At 34.9% G+C, this 22,217-nt stretch overlaps 2 protein-coding genes across 3 annotated transcripts; one reads left to right on the top strand and one right to left on the bottom strand.

Moving 5' to 3' along the window:
* Positions 1 to 9,688: 9,688 nt before the first annotated feature.
* LOC122309508 lies at positions 9,689 to 13,850 on the top strand. The gene is made up of 7 exons (XM_043123018.1): positions 9,689 to 10,504; positions 10,613 to 10,699; positions 10,826 to 11,038; positions 11,420 to 11,584; positions 12,162 to 12,215; positions 12,310 to 12,456; positions 13,176 to 13,850. The coding sequence occupies exons 1-7, from the start codon at positions 10,157 to 10,159 to the stop codon at positions 13,551 to 13,553; spliced, it is 1,392 nt and encodes a 463-aa protein (XP_042978952.1). The 5' UTR covers positions 9,689 to 10,156; the 3' UTR covers positions 13,554 to 13,850.
* Positions 13,851 to 19,319: 5,469 nt separating this feature from the next.
* On the bottom strand, positions 19,320 to 21,967 carry LOC122309507 (pentatricopeptide repeat-containing protein At1g60770). 2 transcript variants are annotated; one of them, XM_043123016.1, is made up of 2 exons: positions 21,645 to 21,967; positions 19,320 to 20,834 (listed from the first exon to the last, which is right to left on the bottom strand). In XM_043123016.1, the coding sequence occupies exons 1-2, from the start codon at positions 21,873 to 21,875 to the stop codon at positions 19,590 to 19,592; spliced, it is 1,476 nt and encodes a 491-aa protein (XP_042978950.1). In that variant the 5' UTR covers positions 21,876 to 21,967; the 3' UTR covers positions 19,320 to 19,589. The 2 variants fall into 2 exon arrangements, with proteins under 2 accessions (XP_042978950.1, XP_042978951.1); XM_043123017.1 differs by having other exon boundaries at positions 19,320 to 20,827; positions 21,645 to 21,907.
* Positions 21,968 to 22,217: the final 250 nt, after the last annotated feature.

Raw genomic sequence — 22,217 nt, 5'->3', positions numbered from 1 at the left:
TCTTGAGAATTGTTAAAGTCTTGACGTTCCATATCATAAGATTCCACAAACCTATATTCTCTTTTCAGCGAAATCGGATAAATATTTCAAAAGCTAGCTTGCGAAAAGTTCTTAGTCCCTTTAGACTTCGAGTTGAAGTTCATTGAACATATATATTAACGGCTCAGAATAAATTGAGTCATGGATTCCAACCAAGTCACCACGAGAAACTTCTTTATTAATTAGTTCCTTTGCAAGCACTTGAAATTCAAACCCACACAGCCCCGGCCACTTCAATGTGGTAATGATCACTCTCTTACATACTCTTTCACATTCCCCTCATGTCGGTCATCTTTTAAATTCAAGGCTTCTAGGAATATTGGTTCCTTAAAAGCTAGCCTATGGTTCCTCCTTGTAGGGTTCTGATCAACCCATTAGAAGAAATGGGTCTAGTCATGTCTCCAAGTCAATATAATGAAAGGTTTTAGTCAACCAGCTTTTCGGGATATATGAGTACTCTTTTTCCTTTTGCTTTTTTGGGTAGCACGAGTCTATGAATTCATCCCTAAACTGTGGTTTGGAATTATATGGAATTGTGAAAGTACTGCGGTTTTTCTGCTATTTGGGGCTGACAGTCACCCTTCTAATATTCATTTCATGATCTTTTTTTGTCCGTGTTTTGGTACGATAATAATGTTCATTAACTGAAGCAATTAGTAACTAAAGACGGACAGGTAAAAAAATAGATCCTTTTTGAGGTGACCATTCAAGTCACATTCTAGAGTCAATGCAACCAAATAGCGTTAAGATGTAGTCAGTAAGGGGGACTTTGGCTTCCAGTACTATTGATGTGTGTCGTTTGAGATACATACATTGTGGCCCTTTTGTGAATGGATGACATTGCTTTTTCTTTATGCAGATGCCACAGGCGCATGATCTCTCATCTTCAAACTTGGAGGCAGCATGATTATTATAGCTTGATAGAAATCCAATTAAAAATACATGCTAGCTGCTCAGACCCCTTCAAATATTTGATACCGCAACCGAAGGGAGAAAAAAGAGAGATATTTTGCATATTTTTAATCTTTAGACCACATATGATTTGAAGAACCTAGCTAGGGCTTCAAAATTCCGACTAAAGAAAGCAACTCGAAAAGACATGCAGCATGCATGCATGAATCAGATCATTATGGTAAATAGAGAGTGACCTCTGTAATTTTGTCTGTGAAAACTCCCTAAGTAGTGGGATATGAGACCGACAAATTCTCAGTAAAGAATGGCAAAAATGATAGGTGTGGTGTGTGCTAGATTCATGATAGCAGTCTTAGATTTTCAGTGCCTACTCGCAAGACTTTTTCCTGCATCTTGGTTTTGTTTATGACCACCTTTCGCGCATTTACACTGATGTCAGCTTTTCTTCTCTCAAGTTGATGAAAAGGGGAATGCCGAATCCATTGAACGATAAAAATGTCATGGTTGCTTCGAACAAGATTAATATATATTGCACACGACCCTCTTCAATCTTCATCGTCACAGGAGGTAATCATATGGACTGATATGATGTAATATCCTCAATTTTTCCATTTCTCTCCCCGAAAAGTTCTAATAATTATCTGCAGGAAAAAAATAAATGCTGTTATGTGAATGATATGTACTGCACAATATCCCATTTATGATACAGCTTTACTGATTTCTCGATATATATATATATTTTCCTGAAAATTTAAGATGATTTTTTCAAGCTAATACTGAAGCCAAGATGCCTGCATTAAGGATATATACTTGCTCGTGGGGTAATCTACAGGTTAATTTCTCAATGAAAACTAATTAACATGATATGGAAAGATCCATTGTACACATATATATAAAACGTGTGTCTTGAATGCCCTTTGTGTCAACTTTGTCGGCATGTCTCCGCTTAAATTGCATTGCACCCTATAACTGCATATGTACACTCACTGCATGATCTGCTTTCTTCATGGCCTTAGTTACTACTTGATGACTATGGTTTATTTTTGTTTTTCTAAATTCCTTGTAAAATGATAAGGTGTCTGAAGATTCTAATATTAGAGTAATAGTAATAACTTATTTATCTTTATCTTTATCCTCAAATTTGAATAAATTCCCTTTAAAATCATCTGCATTGGCTTATCTACATGTAAAATTATGAATAACTACAAACAATCTTTATTCATATTTGAATATGACATTTTCCTTCTTCAAACATTTTTTTTATTTTTTTCTCTATCATCGGAACAGTTATTTCCCAAACGGCTCTTTCCCTTCCTCTTTCCTTTCTCTTTTGCTCGTTTCTTCTTCTTTGCTCTCTGCTCTCTCGCTACTGTCTCGTTGCTCATAGCACGGCTCTCTCTCGTTGCTCCCGGCTCTCTCTCTGCTCTCTTTGCCTTCATCGACAACACTGTTTGAAAACCCTAACCAAAGGTGATTTCATCTTCCATTACTGTTGTTTTGATTATACAAATTTTTCATTGTTTCCCCTAATTTCGTGCTACCCTAGAACGATTTAGGGTTTTTTTTTTTTGGAATGATTTCCCTTGATTTCCCTGATTTTATGCATGCGGTAGCCTCTTATCTTGATTTTATTTTTATTTTTATTTTTATTTTTATGATCAATGATCTTGTACATGCCTTTAGACTAGATTGCACGAAATAAGTTGGAGAATTTGATACTGATTTGGGACATTTCTAGGAATATTGGCATGCACTAAGTCAGATTGCACAAAATGAGTCATTGTAATTACATAATCCAGTAGTCTCTTCTCTCAATTTTTTTGATAATTAATGATCTTGCACATGCCTTTAGACTAGATTGGAGGATGTGGGTTGGAGAATTTGATACTGGTTTGGAGAATTTTTGGAAATATTGGCAGGAAATTTAATCTTAAAATGTACATTAGAGGATGTAGATTGTACAAAATCAATAACTCAGATTGCACGAATTCACTAACTCATTATTTGATATTGGCATGCATAAACATTGTTTGCAAAGAAATTGAGAATAAAAAAACAGATACATATGACAAGAGACAAACCTGGAATTAATTCAACTAATAAGTTATATTCCCATAAATTCAACCTAGAATCGTCTGTATCAAAGACATGAAATGCTAAACAACCCAAACTAAAATCTATCTATTTATAGTCATGGCAACCAGAATTATCCAATTTTACCTCAAGTTGGAGGTAATACCAGATTTTACTTCCTATCGTGTCTTTTAGTTTTTCCCAGCAATAAGTCACCAAATTTTTTTCTTTTTCTCATTCTCTGTTTGTAATTTTCTAAGGTTGTACCTTCTTGTATAGTAACAAACAGAATTATTTAGACTAGATGCAAACTGATATATTGTAACTCATTATTTGATATTGGCATGCTTATAAAAACAAAATATAGTTTGCATACAAATTGTTTATGTATGCGTTTAGCCACATGGATTGTTTATGTATGTACAATATGTTTATGTAATCTGGTAAGATATTCAGCATGCAGTTTGTATATAATCTCTCATGTGCACTACATACATTGTTTCCCATGTGCTATTTGAGTAACACTTTATCTTTCAATATTTTGTTGAAGGATGAACTTTTTAATTGATGATGATCCATTCTTCACCACACTGTTGAAAAGTGATTGAGCTGATATTAACAACCCCCTATGGGCAGTGCAAGTGTTGATGTCCAAGAGACACAACCCCAACGGGAAAAAAGGAAACAAAAATGCCAGGGGGTATGTCATTTACTGCAGATGAAGATACTATCCTCGTTTCAGCTTAGCTTAACATTAGTATGGATCCCATATGGGGGACTGACCAATCATCTACACAAATGTGGAGTAGAATTTATGAGCATTACTCCACATATAAAAAACCTAATTGTCAAGAACGGTCGATCTATAGCCTCTTTGACCAATTGGTGGTCAATCATTCAAAAATGTGTCCATAAATTCTGTGGTAACTTAGCCCAAGTTGAAGGAATGCATCCAAGCGATGCAACCGAGTAGGACAAGGTATAATGCCTTTTACTGCTATTTTTTTATTCTAATTATTAAGTATTTGCAATGATATTAGTACTAATTGTGGAAACTATTTTGTAGATTGATAAGGTAAAAATCTTATACCGAGAGAACCTCAAACGTAACTTTTATCATGGATCATTATTAGAATCTATTGAGGCACCAACTGAAATGGCAAGCATACATGGACCTCATAAAAAAGAAAAATTAGTCAAGTTCAGGTATTACTCCAAACTCAATACCTTTAGGGGAAGACATGGAAAATGTACCCGTCAATTGTAAGATACTTCCTGGCAAGAAAGTTGAAAAAGTAAGAGAGAAATAAAGAAAATCTAACGAAAGAAAAAATCTAGTAATTAAGGAGGCTTTAAGCCAAATGGCAAATGATAGGAGGACTTGTATGATGAAGAGAAGAGAGTCACAATTGAAATATGAGAACGAAAGATCTAAGCTACTACTTCTTAAGAAGAGAAAAATTGATTTGAAAATTTAGGCTAAAGAAGATAAATCTGACTTAGTAACTCTTAAAAAAAGAAAGATTGATATTGAAATTATATCCAAAGATATTGATTCGCTGAGTGGTGTGCAGCAAGAGTATTTCCATAATCTTCAAATGGAGATCACTGAGGAACAAAGGAATAGGGTCATATCTAGTACATAGTTTTGACTATGGTTACATATTTTGGATATTTAGAAATTGTAAATACTGTGGTAACATATTTTGGGTCTTTTTGTACTACTGGTTGCACCAAATTCGATCATTTTTTTGTACTGTTGGTTGCTATCAATGACATGGAAACTGTTGGGAGCTACTGTGTATCTATTGGTTGTTGTTGTGAAGCTGAATGGTGTTGCCATGGAGCTGATGTGGAGCTTCCAAGTTGTATTAAAATCAACTTTGTGGATTTTCTATTAATTTGATTTTAATACATGGGATTTATTTAAATTTGTATGGAGGTTTTTTTGGTTGGAAGTTGAATTTGTATGGCATATTTTTTGCAAACACTAAAATTGTATGAAGATGAATTATCCAAGTTGTGAATTTGTATGAAATTAGATTGCACATAGAGTGTGTATGGATTTTTCTATGTTGCTGGATATATATATATATATATATATATGGTATACTGAATTTATTGGACTTGGATGTGGAATTTGACTTGAATTTTATGGACTATCCAGATTTTAGGAAAAAAATTATTATTTTATTATTATTTGGTCAAAAAATGCATAATCAAATATAAGAATTTTTCTTCATATGCAAAATCAATTTTCAAAATATGTGATTTTGCATATAAAGATGCATAAACCATTGCCAATGCCCTTAACCCAACCGAAATCGCAAACCAAAGGCCCACAACCAAAATCACCCTGGTTACTAAGGTCGATAAGCCATAATATGGCAATTAGATCGCTCCAGTAATAATTTAGGGATAAGTCTTATGGTTAGATACCGCATGAACTTAATTTATTTACAATGGAGTAATGCTATATACAATCATAAAGTCTGTAAGTATCGTACAGACACTTTGAAAAAGAGTATGATTTACTATTAAAAATTAATATTTTTTCATGTGGGTTTCGTATTTATTTACTTTTTTCAAAATGATTATGCGATACTTGCGCACTTATGATTGCAACTATGATTTTTTTTTTTTACAGTGTTGATCTAATGAACCTCTATGCCTATATATATGGGTAACAGTTAACTCTTAATCTATCTGATCATATACTTAAACTATTATTCATCACTTATCACTGATTTAGGCATCGGAGTGGTCGTAGGTATTCAGTGTCATCCATCTTTGACTTGCAGGTTGACGATCACGCTCAGTGGTGGGACAGATCCTTTATAGTGTCCAATTTCAAATCCAAAAATGTTTGTAAAATTAAAATATATGACCTTTGGCCCCTTTATGTCAAAGAAATCTTAATTAAATATACTGTATAATTAGCAGCCTTTAATTAAATATACTGTATAATTAGCAGCCTTTCTCCTGGAGCTTTCAGATGAATCTTCCAATCGTTGAACCATCCTTATATATGATTCCTACCATGCATAGTACCAGTTAATCAAATGTTAACGTAGCTAATAATGTAGCTACATTCATTGAAGTTATGGAAGAGTATGGAGGAGATAAAAAAAGGTTTGAGAAGGAAGAAAAACGCACAAACCAGTCAAAAAGATGCAGGTAGGTAGTTGTTCAGACTTCAATTACAACGTTAGTTGCGTTTGTATAGAGCGTTGGTTTTATCTTGCACGTTACTTCAATAGCTAGTTTGTAAACTATGGGTATAACTTTTCAAAGCCCCATTAAGGCTTCAATTAATATGGGGAGTTGAAAGGGCTCACAAAAATTAAATAGCTACTTAGATGAACTGATGATCGCTTGAAGACATTGGCCTGGCCGGGACGTTGCAAAGTTTTTGTAACTTCTAAGAGTAGAGGCCGACCAGAGGTATCCCCTTCAATTGGTGACCACCTTCACTATCTGCTACGTACCCTATGTATTATCTTGCACGTTACTTCAATAGCTAGTTTGTAAACTATGGGTATAACTTTTCAAAGCCCCATTAAGGCTTCAATTAATATGGGGAGTTGAAAGGGCTCACAAAAATTAAATAGCTACTTAGATGAACTGATGATCGCTTGAAGACATTGGCCTGGCCGGGACGTTGCAAAGTTTTTGTAACTTCTAAGAGTAGAGGCCGACCAGAGGTATCCCCTTCAATTGGTGACCACCTTCACTATCTGCTACGTACCCTATGTATTAATTTCTGTGAAAAACAAGTTCATTTTTCCAAGTTGGTTTTAAGGCATTTGAAATCACAACCATTTCTTGTCTAAAAACACGCAACCATTAACTAGGGTCGAACATAGAATCACATCAGAAGGGCTAGCTGGAGTTTCCAGCTTCATTAATGTCATTGCATGTAGCTTTGGGGTCGGCTCCACTAAGATTCCTTTATGTGTGCCAATTGGTTGGAATGAGAATGACACATCATGGGACCAAGCAAGCTAGAAGAAAAGAAAAGAAAAGAAAAGGAAAAAAATCATTAACAGCAACATGAACATCTTCTGTGCCATTAATATTATATTCCTGGTCCTGGATACTTTCCATGGTTTTTCATAATGCAGGTGAGGGTGAGTATTAAACCTGAGAAGTAGAAGCAGAATCAAAGCAGATTACAAAAAACAGAATCAGAATAGAATATAAATTTAGCAATAAAGAGAATGCTGGCTAAGTGGCAGGCACCATTGCCAGAGACCTAAAAAGATAACCCAGGGAATACTGGGAAAGGCATACCCGAGCTGATCTGGTAAACTAATTATCCTAATTATATCAGACTCGGAATTAAAACTACATTATTTAATACCAAATAGATAATCATGACGTTAAGCCTGAGTTGCGCGCGCGCATGATGCAGGTAACTCTTTGGTGCCCCATTTTTCCTCTCTTTCTTATCTATCTTTTTTATGTTGTTTTGTACGTACCCTGCTTGATAACCATGCAATCTCGATCTGCTAACGAAAAAAAAAAATGTGATCATGTGTTTATGGCTGAAATATTTGAGAAAAATTCCACATTGACCATGAAAGGTTTTTTACATTTTAGATTCTGACCATATATAGGGGCATGGAGATCACAAAAAGTAATTTCTTCAAATCTTTAGATACTCATTAATATTGTTTCTATGTAACTTACATAAATATATATATATATATATATATACATGCACTAGGGAATGGCCCGGATGTGTTAGCCACGGGATGCACTTGGTATAATGATTTAAATAATAATAAAAAAAGTGAACAAGTCAGTTGCTTATAATTTGTCTAGAAAAGAAAATACAAAGTTAAAGAAAGGCAAAAAATAAGATAAAAAAATAGATAAACTTCAACAATGTTGGTCTGCACCCATATTAGATTATTTATTTATTCTCTATATAATAATAAAATATTATTAATTTAATAATTTTTTAATTTTTATTTTTATCCAATTTTATAGTTCTACTAATTAAAATATTAATAATAATTATATTCTAATTAATATTATACATTGAGTGTTTTAAGTATTTTACTAGTTAAATTTACTCAAAATTTAATTTTACAATGAGAATATTCTAAAGTGTTTCTGTTCTAAAGAGTAAAGTCATTTTAATTTTTTTATTTAAAAAATTGAAACAAAAAGAAAGAAAAATGAGTGTAGAACAAAAATGACATGAAAAAGATACGTCAATTTATGTATATCGGGGGGCTATTAAGGGCCTTTTGGTAAAACATGATCTTTCATTAAATTCTACAAATGAGCTACACGTCAAGTGTTCAAAGATCTTAAAGACTTTTTGGTAAAACAAGATCTTTCATTAAATTCTACAAGAGAATTACACGTCAAATGATCAAAGGTTTTAAGGACTTTTTGGTAAAACGGGACTTAACGTACTTAATAGAAAAATAAGAAAAGTTGACGGAAAAATAACAAAAGTTACTATTTACAGTTATATAGCTACTTATTATAATTGAATAGATATATTTATATATAAGAACTATTTAAATAGTGTGCTAAAGCGAAATTGCATAAATTGAGAAAACAAAAAAGCATCCGATAAAAGTTAAGTATATAAAATATTAGAACATATTTTAATAGATATATAATTTTTTTTAATTCTTTACAAATAACTTAATTTCTTATGTTTTTATTTTTATTTAATAATACCATAAATGGAGAGTAATTAAATTAATGACGTGATATTATAGCACTAAATATTGTTGTTTAATAATAGCATATTATATATATATATATAGTGAAATAGTTGATGATGTGGCTTCCTAGAAGTAAAGTTTCATGGTTTGAAAACTATCTAGCATTATATTAATTAATATTATAGATTACACCACAAAATAATGTATTTAGTTAATGCTAATAATTAATCCAAAAAAGTCGGTAGAGCTAGAATTTTGGATTCATCTGATAGTGAATTATAACTATTAAATGCGATGTGCACACGAAGTAATTAAAAGATAAATGCAGAGAGGAAATCCAGGTAAGGCACAGTGCCACCAACCATTTCAATTGAAGGGCTAGCTATATGAAAGATCGAGCACAGCTAGCGCATGCATGGATGCAGGGTCTGTGAATAAAAGCATGCACAGAGAGAGACATAGTGCACATTAACAGATGCGCGTGCCAACATAAATAGCAGGCCCCAACACATTATAACAAATTGGCTCATGACTCTTAGAAAACGACTGCTCAAAAAGATAATGGCACTTCGGATAAATAAGATTTTAAGTCAGAGATTACAAAACCACTGAGATCTTATTTATACAAGATTGGCTTTGTGGTCACCCACCAAATGTGCAAGTTACAACTCTCTACCAATCTGCAAGTTAACTACTGTGACATGGTGTTGGCAACAGCCCATTTTATTATTTTCCTACCCAAAAAACTGGTCATATTATAACTTCTAGGAAAACTAAAAGTGTATTAGATAATCTAGATCTAGCTTGTTTAAATTGTCATGGCAAATGAGAGAGGATATTAAAAAAAAAAAAAAAATACAAAAGACAGATTAGCTGACACAAAGAACATCTAGGGAAGGGAGAAAGAGAACCCTCAAAGCAAAGAACTTTGGAAACCCAGAACCAAGTGTAATTCCTATCTGCTCTCAGAACCAAAGTAAAGAATATATAACAGATGAGATCAGTAACATTTTGACCTATAAAATTAACACAAAAGCTTTGGAGTCTCTCAGTCATTGTATTGGAGACCGGAAACACAACCTCTCAAACAAAACCCCCCTTTCCCTTCCGGTCTTTCTCTCTCCTAAATTTCTTTTTCAATTTTTTAAAACACAGAGCATGGTTTCATCACTACCCCCGTATTTATAACTCCATGCCCACATGGGCAAAACTTTAAGAAAACCCAAAACCATTTGTATGTTTTTATATTAGCTCATGCCCGGAAGTTCAAGCTGTCAGGTCATAAAACCGAGGTATTAGAAGCTGCGTGTGCGTGTGGGTGGGTGAGAGAGACAGAGAGAGAGAGAGAGAGAGAGTAGAAGTTTTCACCATACTGGGATTCCAAAGCTTTGGAAATGGTGAGAGAGTGAATTGGGTTTCTTGCAATAGTCATTTGGTGTTGGATGGATTCACTGGGAGGTGCGTCTTCATGGAGAAAAAATAGGAATAAAAATTTTGACCACAGAACAGGACAACACAAATGTACACAAATACAAACAAATTTTGAAAACGATACAACACGAGCGAATTTCTCAAACATGGCATCTAGCTGGTGTAAGATCTCCCCAATCATTTCCATTTTTGTGTGTTTTCTTCTTGTCTCTTCTTCGGTTTGTCCGGTCCATTCGTCGGAACAGAGAGAAGACCGAGCAGCCAACCAGACTTTCCGGCCGGAGGAAGAGTTACAAAAGCTCAAAATAATAAGATCTCGTCTCAGAAAGATCAACAAGCCTGCTGTCAAGACAATTCAGGCATTTGAACATCTCTTATACAACTGTTATATAGAAACTTTACTTTCAGTTCCTCTTGTTTATTTGCTCTGTTTTGGACTTAATATGCTGGGTTTGTTTTTATTGCAGAGTCCTGATGGTGATCACATAGATTGCGTTGTCTCTCATCTGCAACCAGCTTTTGATCATCCTCTGCTTAAAGGGCAAAAACCACTGGTACTTGAACTTTATTATGGCAAGAAATCAATATTGATATATTTTGGAGTTCTCAGAATTCATATCTTAGATCCAACATAGGGAATTCAGAATCTTAGAAGTCTGTATTTTGGCTTGATTTTGTAGGATCCACCGGAGAGACCAAATGGCCATAACCCGACAGGCGTGGTGGAAGAAAATTTTCAGTTATGGAGTATGTCTGGCAAATCATGTCCTGAAGGAACAATTCCAGTAAGAAGAACGACAGAACAAGATATATTAAGAGCAAACTCTGTCCGAAGATTTGGAAGGAAGCCGAGAAGACATGTTAGAAGAGACTCCAGCAGCAATGGCCATGAGGTAAGTACTTGAAAACTAATAAGCAAATTGAGAAATTCAGAGAAACTTTCTCCAAGTCTCACACAAATGATCAACCAAAAGAGATTTTCTTATTGTTCTTTATCTGTTTATTTTCTTTCTTTTCCTCTTTCTTAAAGATAACTACTTTATTCAACTTGTTATGAACAAGGAATAAAGGATAACAAAAACAAGGAATAAAGGGTGACAAAAAACAGCTTTTCATTTTTTATGAGTATCCCTTTTAGATAAAACCGAAGTCACTTGTGAAATTATCTTACACAAATATGGAAATGAAGTAATACAACAAATTAGTTTTTGGATTATTGCAATTTTACTAGTACTGTTGCGCGTCTACTCCTCATTTGGACGTTTGGGTTGCAGCATGCAGTTGGGTATGTGAGTGGAAATCAGTACTATGGAGCGAAAGCAAGTATAAATGTGTGGGCACCCAGCGTGGCCAATCAAAATGAATTCAGCTTGTCTCAAATGTGGGTCATATCAGGTTCTTTTGGCGATGACCTTAACACCATTGAAGCCGGTTGGCAGGCATGTAACAGCTTTATATTTCCTCAGATTCATTGATCTTCTCCCAAACAAGTTTAATTTCCTTATAAGTTTTTCTTATCGGCATTAATGATCGATACTGTCACACACAGATATAACACTTCTTTTCATCGATATTGGCCAAATGTAAACACAATAGAGCGGATTATCTTTAGCTTGACTGGTAGAAAATACTTATTTATTTCGAAACCATTTAATTAATTTCTTGATGCATGATCAGTTGGTTGAAACATATCGATCATTGAACCATATGCCATGAAATTTGGGCATGTATTTTAATATTTATGATGAGGGACGTGTATGACCAGTAATCCTTTTACTAGTTCAAAAACGAGTTGTAAATGCAGAACTCTTGAAAGCTACACGCAAAACACGAAAAATCATGCATGGCTGCAGATGGAGGACTATTATTTCAACACATTAAATACCAATATTATATGCTGCCTCCACATTTAAAGTAGTTATATCACAGCTCAACTACCTCTCATCTGCATTAATGTTAGTGGTTTTGTATCTTAGCCATGGAAACTGCTAGCTAATTCATTTAATTTTTCTGCAGGTTAGCCCAGAGCTGTACGGGGACAACTATCCTCGATTCTTTACGTACTGGACTGTAAGTGACCCTAGCTAATTCCTTAATTCAAGCATAAGATAAGATATAATTAGTAAGTAAGTAACCTATTCATGCCTTGTTAATTAATTTACAGACGGACGCGTATCAAGCAACCGGGTGTTACAATTTGTTATGCTCAGGCTTCGTTCAGACTAACAGTAGAATTGCGATTGGAGCTGCAATCTCCCCAACATCCTCGTACAAAGGTGGACAGTTCGATATTAGCTTAATGGTTTGGAAGGTAATTTAAACCTCCATCACCACCTTTTTTCTTTATCTTTCCTGGCCTCCATATATGTCTTTACGTTTCAATTTTGTGCACTGGGATTAGAAGTTAGCATCCACAGCCTCTTGGTCCCACCAAATCATGATGAGGTTAAATTGCTCTCGGTCGACCGTCGGATCTGAACTTGATCATGGTCAATGACCTCCACGTCTTTCCATGTCCCATTTGTCCATTGAAGACTGGGAACTGGTGGAGACCAAGATTAATATTTATGCAAAACTTACCCAAAAAGATATAATAATAATAATGATAATGATAGTAATTAAAGAGCTAGCTTCGATCGAGCTGTAACTGGTGGAGACCAAGATTAACATTATGCAAAACCTATAGTGCATAATGCGCGTGCACTCATTGTTTCACAAAATGGACGTACAGAGACAGAATTCCATTGCGCTTTTGTGCTTTGCAGGATTCTCTTATTTTCCAAGCAAAAGAGCTTCATGACCTACGCATCAGCTTTACGTTCTATATTATCATTATAAATCCATTGATCCCATTATAAGTTCATTTTTCTTTTCTTTCTTTTTTGTTTACAACATTCGTTTTTTACCCATATTGCTTTACTACGCTTGTTAACATGCACATGGGGTTATAATTAACGTGTAATGAATGAGTATTTATTTATTTTGGGTGTAAAACAAGCTGGTTCCAAGAAGAACTTTTTTTCCTTGTAGGATCCGAAGCATGGAAATTGGTGGCTAGAATTCGGGTCAGGAATTCTAGTTGGATACTGGCCATCTTTCCTGTTTACCCACCTTCGTGATCATGCGAGTATGGTGCAATTTGGAGGAGAAGTTGTTAATACAAGGCCATCTGGTTTTCACACATCGACACAAATGGGTAGCGGTCATTTTGCTGGAGAAGGGTTTGGAAAAGCATCTTATTTTCGAAATTTACAAGTCGTTGATTGGGATAACAGCTTGGTTCCATTATCAAACCTGAGAGTGCTAGCCGATCATCCCAATTGCTATGACATTCAAGGGGGAATAAACAATGTTTGGGGGAATTATTTTTACTACGGTGGACCTGGAAGAAATGTGAGGTGTCCCTAAAGGGATAGGTACAGATCATAAGGTGGGAAAGTCACCTAATTAGTTTATGTTTTTTTTTTTTTTTTTTTTTTGGTTGGGTTATTTGGGTTTCTCCTCGAGATCATTCGGTGAGCTTGGAGTTTAATTACTTTGTTAATCTATTTATTCTTCTTCTTTTTTTCTCTTTTGACTGACTAACAGTTCATTCATTAATTAATTATATATATACCACCTTTAGGGACTTCATGTGTAAATTTGGAAAAAAAAAAAAAGAAATAGTGAATATTATATGTACTGTGGTTTGTGATCTTCATTATCTATCCTGTCCTTGTTTTAAAATTTATTGATGGGGAACATCTAATTATGAGACCAAAACCTACTTTCTTTGGCATTGGTTTTCCTCAAATTAAAGAAGATATTTACAGTTTTAAAATATGCAAGTTCCTTGTACCCTTTTAAAAAAAAAAATAAATATGTGATCTATATGAAAAAATTATTTTTTTAATAATAAACCCTATTTTCTTTTAATAGTGAACTGTATTACTCCAAATTATTAAATGTATGGACCAAACACTTTCGTCACCCTTTATTTCTAATTGTGAATTTATATAATTATTTCTGGCTAACTAGTTTGAAAATTTTTAGCCAGTCATGTATTGTAATACAAGAAGTTTTGGAAATAATTTCTAAGAGCTACGCCTCATCAATACTTTCTGTTTATGAGTAGCATGATGTACGTGGACCCAGATGGAGATGAAAACATATAATTCAATCGGCAAAATAATTAATTTATAATTACTTATAATACCCGCAATTTGACTTTAATTAAGATACGAATTAAGTAATTAAGCATCATTTCCTTTGAATAGTACAATATATAATTAATATTAGAGCTAGATTATGGATCATGTCATCACCAACAATATTCAACAATACACTAAAAAGAAAAAAGAAATTAGAAAGTGGTGGATTGTGCGACTCATGACTACTTGAGCCCCAAAGAATATTGACCGTGATTATTGCATTAACACAATACCCCATCACTCATTACGCGCGCAGTGCTCGTGCAATTAATTAGCAGCAGCACCACCTTGCAATGCGTTCCCACATGAGCTTTGTCTAAGCTTCATTTATAATTTGTAATTGTTTATGTGCACAACTGCCAGCTATATATCTTTTCTCTTGGACTCCACGTTTTCGCTTACATCTAACTACTGTTTAAGTACTTCAAGCAAAAGCAATAGGTGTCAACGTTCTCAGACTCATAAGCAAGTTAGATTCCATCATCGTACAACGGGAATTCGAATTTATAATATGCTGCGATTTTTAAAGCACGTCAAACTTTGATACCATTGTTGGTAAAGACTGCAATACCCTCTCCGGCCAGTTTCTTAGGCAATGGGACTCATATTTATACGTACTGAGATACCTGCCCTAAAAGTAAAAGTTGGTCCACTTCTTTGCTGTATACCAACTTTAATTAATACTTTTGACTTAATAGTAGAGACGGACGTACAGACTCTTTGCTTGTTGATCGATCATTGGTTCTCCAGAGTAGTACCCATGGTGAACCTCCTTGGCATGCAATATATGCATATATATATATATATATATATATATATAGAGATTGCAAGAACATATATATATATTACAAAAATTTTATGTGCAGTTATTTTTATGGATTTTTTTATACACTCCAATGATATAATTGGTTGTGTATTAAAAAAAATTAATCCAACCAATCATATCAGTGGAGTGTGCAGGAAATACATAAATATAACTATATATAACATTACTCTATATATTATATGCATATACGATCGAAGCATGTATATATATAGATGATCAGAAGCCAATGGGCAGCTTGATGATGGATTGGTTAATTAATTACGGTGCAAGTACCGGATATGAATCCTCTTTTTCTGATCTGACAACTAGCTTCCCAAAATTTTGCTGAGAATTTTAACTCTTGATAGGTCAAGATTACCCACTTTTAGACCTTGAGGTGTAATTGGGATAGTATAGTTCAATATAGCTTCTTTTTTTTTTTTTTTTTTTTTTCTCTTTTTATGAGCTTAGTTTTGGACTTTGTGAGGCCTTAAGCTCAATGAGTAGAAGGTATTCTTCAGCCGATCGAAAGCTATAGCACTACTACTCTATAAATCAAATTAGAGGTCTCGTCCTCTTTAACAAAATGTGAAGAAAGTAATATTGATCATGATGTAGACATGTCATATGATATTCGCTCGTTAATTCCTATACTATCGAAGACTTGGAAATTGCTGGCTCCATATCCAATTAATTGAAAGCACTGGATGTCTATGCAGATTCTCATGATCAAGCAAATCGGGGATCTAATTCTTGGTAAATACAAGCATCATCTGATCTCGTTCTAATATAGTTTTTTCACGGCCCATTTTATACTAGTCAACATGAAGTGGGTTTCAAGTTTAATTAAGCTTTTGGATACATTGGAAATTAATATTTTCTTCCACAAAAGAAAGGTAATTAGCAGTACTAAGCACGTCGAGAAAGGGTCACGAAAAGCACCAGCTATAGGGTCAATAGTCGAATATTGTAAGCACACTTTGATTAATTTAAAGCTCATGAAGCTAATTAATTTGAGTCTTTGACGGTCTCAAATGCAGTAAGGAATATGGTAGTTCTTTTACTTATAAATTGGTACCGTAAAATACACGTACATGATTACAAAGACTTTGAACAATCGTAAAAAAATTTAAAACACAAAACGTTTTTCGTTAGTAGCTAGCTAGCTAGCTGATATACGTGAAAGATTTACACAACTTTTACATGATCAGTAACGTATTTTTTGTATTAATAAACAGACTTATAAATGGATTCTTTTTCATTCGTCAAGGCACCGCTAGCTACACAGAGAAAGAGAGAGAGAGTTGACTTGGACGCCAAGTCGGTGCAGCAGATGTTAGAAGTCAAATATACCACACGTATTCGTGAAGCATAAGCGAACGCGTAGGGAGTGGATCCAAAAGCAAGTCCACGAATATTGGATAATAATATGGGGGCTGTCTTTTTCACGTATTGCTGCACTTCTGCTGCAAACTTAGAAAAAAAAAAGGAGGAGGGGGGGTCCACCAATTTGGGTTGGATTGGGTTGCAAGATGTGTGCAGGTCACAAGCCGACCCTAGTGCTGGATTACTGTGTTCTTTTTCATATCGAGAGTTTTAGGCTATTTTTTGTAGTAAAATAATTTTAAATAATTTATAAATAGTAATAAAAAGTGATAAAAAAATTAATAATAAAATATTAAATAATAGTTAATAGTAATAAAAAATATAAAAATAATAATAATAAAATATTAAATACTAGTAGAGTGACTTCAAACCCTACCACAGCCTTTATTTTCCTCATTTACAAGCAAACCCTAGGACATCATCAAGTCTTCAACATGGTTTGTCAATGTCTCCCTTTCCTCATACAATGATGGTTATGGCAAGCCTTGCTTATGACTTTAACCCGGCCAAGTAATTGGACGTGTTGACTGGAGTGTGAAAAGAAAAGGGGAGAAACTGTAAGATCTAACGGCATGCATTGTTCTTCTCTGACAAGCCTTTTACTGAGGTGCTGGTGCAGGTAAAGCCTTGACAAGCTAACCCCCGGGACTTGATTATGATGCCTTTGGCCTTGTCAGTAGTTAGTGGTTCGGCTGAAACTGTTAAACAAAATCAACTTAAATTACGTCAGTGTACATTAATTCGGTTTTCTTCACCCTCTGTCATTTTTTTCTTCTCTAGGGACAAGAGTATGCTACTGCACGTATTTACTGCCCGAGTTTTAAAACTTTGTCCTACATTGCCCATTTATTTTGATTAGAGAAAACAAAATTTCAATCCATACTACCATACAGGTTTCCTATCAACCTCAACCAATTAATGTGAATCCTCCAATCTCTTACAACAATGTCGTTAGAAATGTACGACGTCTTACGCAAGGTCAGAAAGCATAACACCATAATATATCTGACTATCTGTTAGCAAGGGTGCGGAAGGGGTGCAACCCAAATATACAGGAAATATACAAGGACACACCCAACTAGCAGGATGAAGAAAGACAACACCAATCTAAGAACTCTAGAAAACTAGAGGAACAGAAGCTATTGCATGTCTGCCCCCAAGCAAATATAAAGGGCGTTGAACATAATGGCTCGTTTTAATTTAGCTAATGTTTAGACAATAGTTTGAAATGAAATGAGTTGAAATAAAAGTTGAATAAAACATTCTTAGAATATTATTTTTTAATATTATTATTATTTTGAGATTTGAAAAAATTGAATTGTTTTATTATATTTTATGTAAAAATTTAAAAAAATTATAATGATAAGATAAAATTAAATACTTCTTATATCCAAACCAAGCTTAGAGTTTAATAAGTTTAACCTAGGAAAATTTTCAGGAAACTCTTTTATTTTTTTTAATTATCAAATCTTCTGTTGCTAGGCTAAAAAATTTAAATCAAAATTCCAGGAAGCTAATAACTAGGCAACCCTAGGCAAAGAGTTGACCATTTGTAAGGGTGAATATTAAAGATTGGAACAATTGAGCATTTAAAGATAGAGAAATGATATTTGCAATCGTGGTTGTGCAAGCAGCGTGCAGTCGCTTTGAAAAAAATGAATTAATATAAAACTCACATGAAAAAAAAAAAAAACTAACTTTTTAATCGTATACCCCACTCTTTTTCAAAATGATTGGACGGCATTTGTAATTCCACAACTGTATGTAGCATTGCTGTTAAAGATAACCATAAATACGCTAAGCAACAAACGGTCGCATTTGTGTAATCAAAGGAAATGAGATAAGATAAAAAGTTACAAATTAAATAAAATATTATTAAAATATAATTTTTTTATATTATTTTTATTTTAAAATTTTAAAAAATTATTATTTATCATATTTTATGTAAGAATTTAAGAAAGTTATAATAATTATATGAGATCTCATCTCATCTTAATAACCAAACCAGGCCTTAATTACCCCCAAAGCACACATCTAGTAGGTCATTTGCCTGGAGTAACAATCAGTCAATCCATCTAGATGCCAACTCCTGGTTTTCGGTTGAGGGTAAGTCACCTTTCACACCTCCTTACTCAGCTCTTAACTACTTGTTCACTGAAGAAACCTTTATCACTCGAAACCAACTTCAAGTAAAGAAAGGAATGGCAAACAAATAATGCAGTTTAGCCTATCAAAAGAAACGTTTCACTACAGGTAGAAAGGGGAGTGCTTCGATTCAACGGACTCTTAAAAGTGTATTAATGACAATACATCAGACTCTAAATTTCCATGCCGACTCTTTTTTGATAGGTAAATTTCCATCCCAGCTCTACAGCGGCAGTGAAAGGCTAGGTCTACCTGAATATTATTCATGGAAATTATGAGGCACAACTGAAGAAATCAATCCTTCCCATACATAAATTGAATCTAATCACCACTAAGTCACTGTGAGTCACTCAACAATTGAACTACAACAGAAAACAACTTCTGAGCATCTAGCAATTTTTTATAGGTAGACCATGATATTGTTAACAATTTAGCTGCTTTAAATTTGCAGGAAACCAGAGTATTGGCTCCCTACCATTGTGACAATAGCTCTTTCTAGCACCATGCAAAAGGAATTGACCATCTAGCAATAGAAAGGGCTGAACAGACTGTGGGTATGATTGAATGCAATCGTCAACAAAACCAATACTACTCTGATTAGCATGCCACTGGCTTGGGATATATAGCCCGTGTCAGCCAGCCCAGATGTAACAACAAATTCTTTAACATAGCTTCCATAGACAAAAAGGTCTATAGCCACTAGTCAAAGTGGAGTCTACAGTATGTTAAAGGAAAATCCATAGTCACGTATTTCAAAATTTCAAATAGAAGAGGCACTCTTGAATGGTTACCCCATGTGCACTTCACATTGGTTAAAAAGAAAGAGGAATGAATTATTATGGAAACAGAATAGCCGGTAGAAACCATACAAACTAAAACTTTTTTTAATGAGCGAAACCCTTCAAACTAAAACAGAACTCACTCAACAGATATTTTCTCAAGCAACTTCATGCAGACCTCATTCACCTCAACATTCTCCATTTTCAGCCAACGGCGTATTACAGGGCTTGTCCTTCCAGCAGCTGCATATGTTCTTATTAGTGATTCAAGAGCCTCTGCCCCTACATTATCCACAGCCTTCTTCAAAATCTCAAGAAAACCTTCTGCACCATCAACATCTTTCTCTTGTTCAAAATGCTCCATTAATCTTCTGACAACCACAGATGAAGGGAGCCACTTCCCACCATCCCCCCTACCAATAGATATTGCATTCGCAACACAATCAACTGCCAATTTGAATTCCCCACTTTTCAAATAGTAATCCAAAAAGATCTCCCAAGTTTTCGCATTAGGTTTAGCCCCTCTCCGGCGAGCCCGCTCCTTAAGCTCCTCAGCCTTCTCTAGCAAACCTTCTTTTGTGTAAGCTCCTATCAAAGCATTTGCAATGCGGATATCATAAGTTGAGCACCCAGATTCCCACTCCCTGAAACACTTCTCTGCTCCTGGTAAATCTTTTAAGTTTATAAGTGTCTGAATCATATTGAGATAGCTTATGTTTGCAGTTTTCAGAAAAGCCAGCCTCAAAGAACGCCATACCCGAAAAACTTCAATCAGGTTCCCCGCTCGGCCATACAACGTAATTAGGAACTGGTAAGCTGAGAGCTCTCTGCAGACATTTCTCTTCTCCAATTCCTTGAGTGCTTTTTCTGCCTTTTCAAATAAGCCAGCATCAACATATATTGATGCTAAGTTGCTATATGTTGTCCAATCTCCAGCAACTCGGCCATCCCTCTTCATCTCATCAATAACCCTTTCGGTCTCAGCAATATCATTGACAGCAGCAAGAGCCCTCATCCAAACATTGTATGTATAAGAATCCAACATAACATTGGAGGCCTTCATTTCCTGTATGATGGCGGGGATCTTTTCAGGCTGCCCAGTTTTTGTGTAAAGGGTCAAAAGGCTGTTATAAGGCATAGCGCTTAAAGGAAGGTTGAGTTCCTTCATCTTTTCCATGAGAGCTTCTGCTTCTTCAGTCATCAGTTCCTTGCAGTAACAATTGAGGAGGGCACCATAACAGAGATGATTTTTTGATGATTCAGGAAGATCAATGAAATAGTTTTCTGCAGCAGCAATACCTCGTGTTTTGGCAACTAGATCTAGATGTATGGCGTGATCACTGACCATCTTATTCATTCCCCTTTTAGTCATAGTTTCTGAAAGCTGTCATATCAAAAATTAGGAATCCAATAATCTGTGCTAATGAAAAATGCAATCAAGACCAAATAATATGCCTCCTTTCACCTTCCACACACATATACACAAAGAGAGCATAGGTGAACCATGAAAAAATCAGGAACCGTATTTCACAAAAATGCAATGCCTAGGTGAACTGAAGAGATAAAAACTTCAACAGAGAGTTAAGCTATCATATTCATTTTAAGAACAATGTTCAGAAAACACAGCACGTCAAACATACATAAAGGGAATAGATATTGGATTACAAAGATTCAGCATTTTTTTTTTTTATAAGTAAACATTCAGCATTTTTATGTCTTATTCTTTACTAAGTGGGAAGCAAGAATGTGTTGCGTGCTAAAAATGTGTTGAATTAGAATTCTACGCAAATCCATACTGGAGGGTTGCTTTGATCGATGGTATTTCAACAAGTATTCGTGCATCTTAACATGCTTGAATTTTAGACACTTCGAAATGCAGCAATGCTGAAAATCCTATTAAATCCATAACACAAACAGCAAGCCTTTCGCATCAATTTGCAGAAAACCATACAACACCGTAATCTATGAACCAAAAGCAGCATGCGACCAACTAGGATAGAAGCAGGCAGCAGACGAATCATGAACCATCAATCTAGGCCCCTATCCATCCTAAGCACAAAATAACTATTTGAATTGCTCAAGTTCGAAACTAGAGTGGAAAAATGAGTAATTTTCTGAAACACAGGTTCGAATCAATGATAACTCTAAGACATCAGAACCAATAAAGTAAATGAAGAGAAAACGGCTTTCTAACCTTGAGTGCAGGGTAGTAGAGCTTGCGGTCGCGAAGCTTCTTCAGAGTATCGCCGACTTCCCATTTGTAGACTCGTTTGTGGCTCTTGAGGAACTGGTTGAGCTTGTGCCGAACGCTCGCCTCCTCGCTACCTTCCCTGAAGAGCCTCGTGTACAGCGCTTCTTCCAAGTATTTCTTCGAACGCTTCGCCACGCTCTTCGTGCGCCCGAACTGAAACTGGTTCACCGACATCTTGCTCCAAACGGTTTCCAGTCTCCGAAGTTAGGGCTTTTGTTGGATCTTCTGAAAGTCTCAAAACCCTAGTGTTGTTGTGCAGAAGTGACCTCGACGAGCTGAGTGGATGAAGAAGGCTTTGGGCCATGCTTGGTAATCGGGCCTGCTGGGCCCATTCTGAAGACTCTGAGGGGCATAAATTGACATAACTAAAACGTTAAGGGCATATTTGGTCAATACGAAAGTATTCCAAAATTTTCAAAAGTTCTTTATAGCTTTATTTTCAAACATCATAACACTGTTTAATTTTTAATTTTTTTCATTTAATTATTATTTAAACATAAAAATTGATACAACTTT

This window comes from Carya illinoinensis, chromosome 5 (assembly GCF_018687715.1).
Source record: "Carya illinoinensis cultivar Pawnee chromosome 5, C.illinoinensisPawnee_v1, whole genome shotgun sequence".
Lineage (NCBI taxonomy): Eukaryota > Viridiplantae > Streptophyta > Magnoliopsida > Fagales > Juglandaceae > Carya > Carya illinoinensis.
The sequence above is the reverse complement of the archived record's forward strand: the minus strand, read 5'-3'. Positions and strand labels throughout refer to the sequence as shown.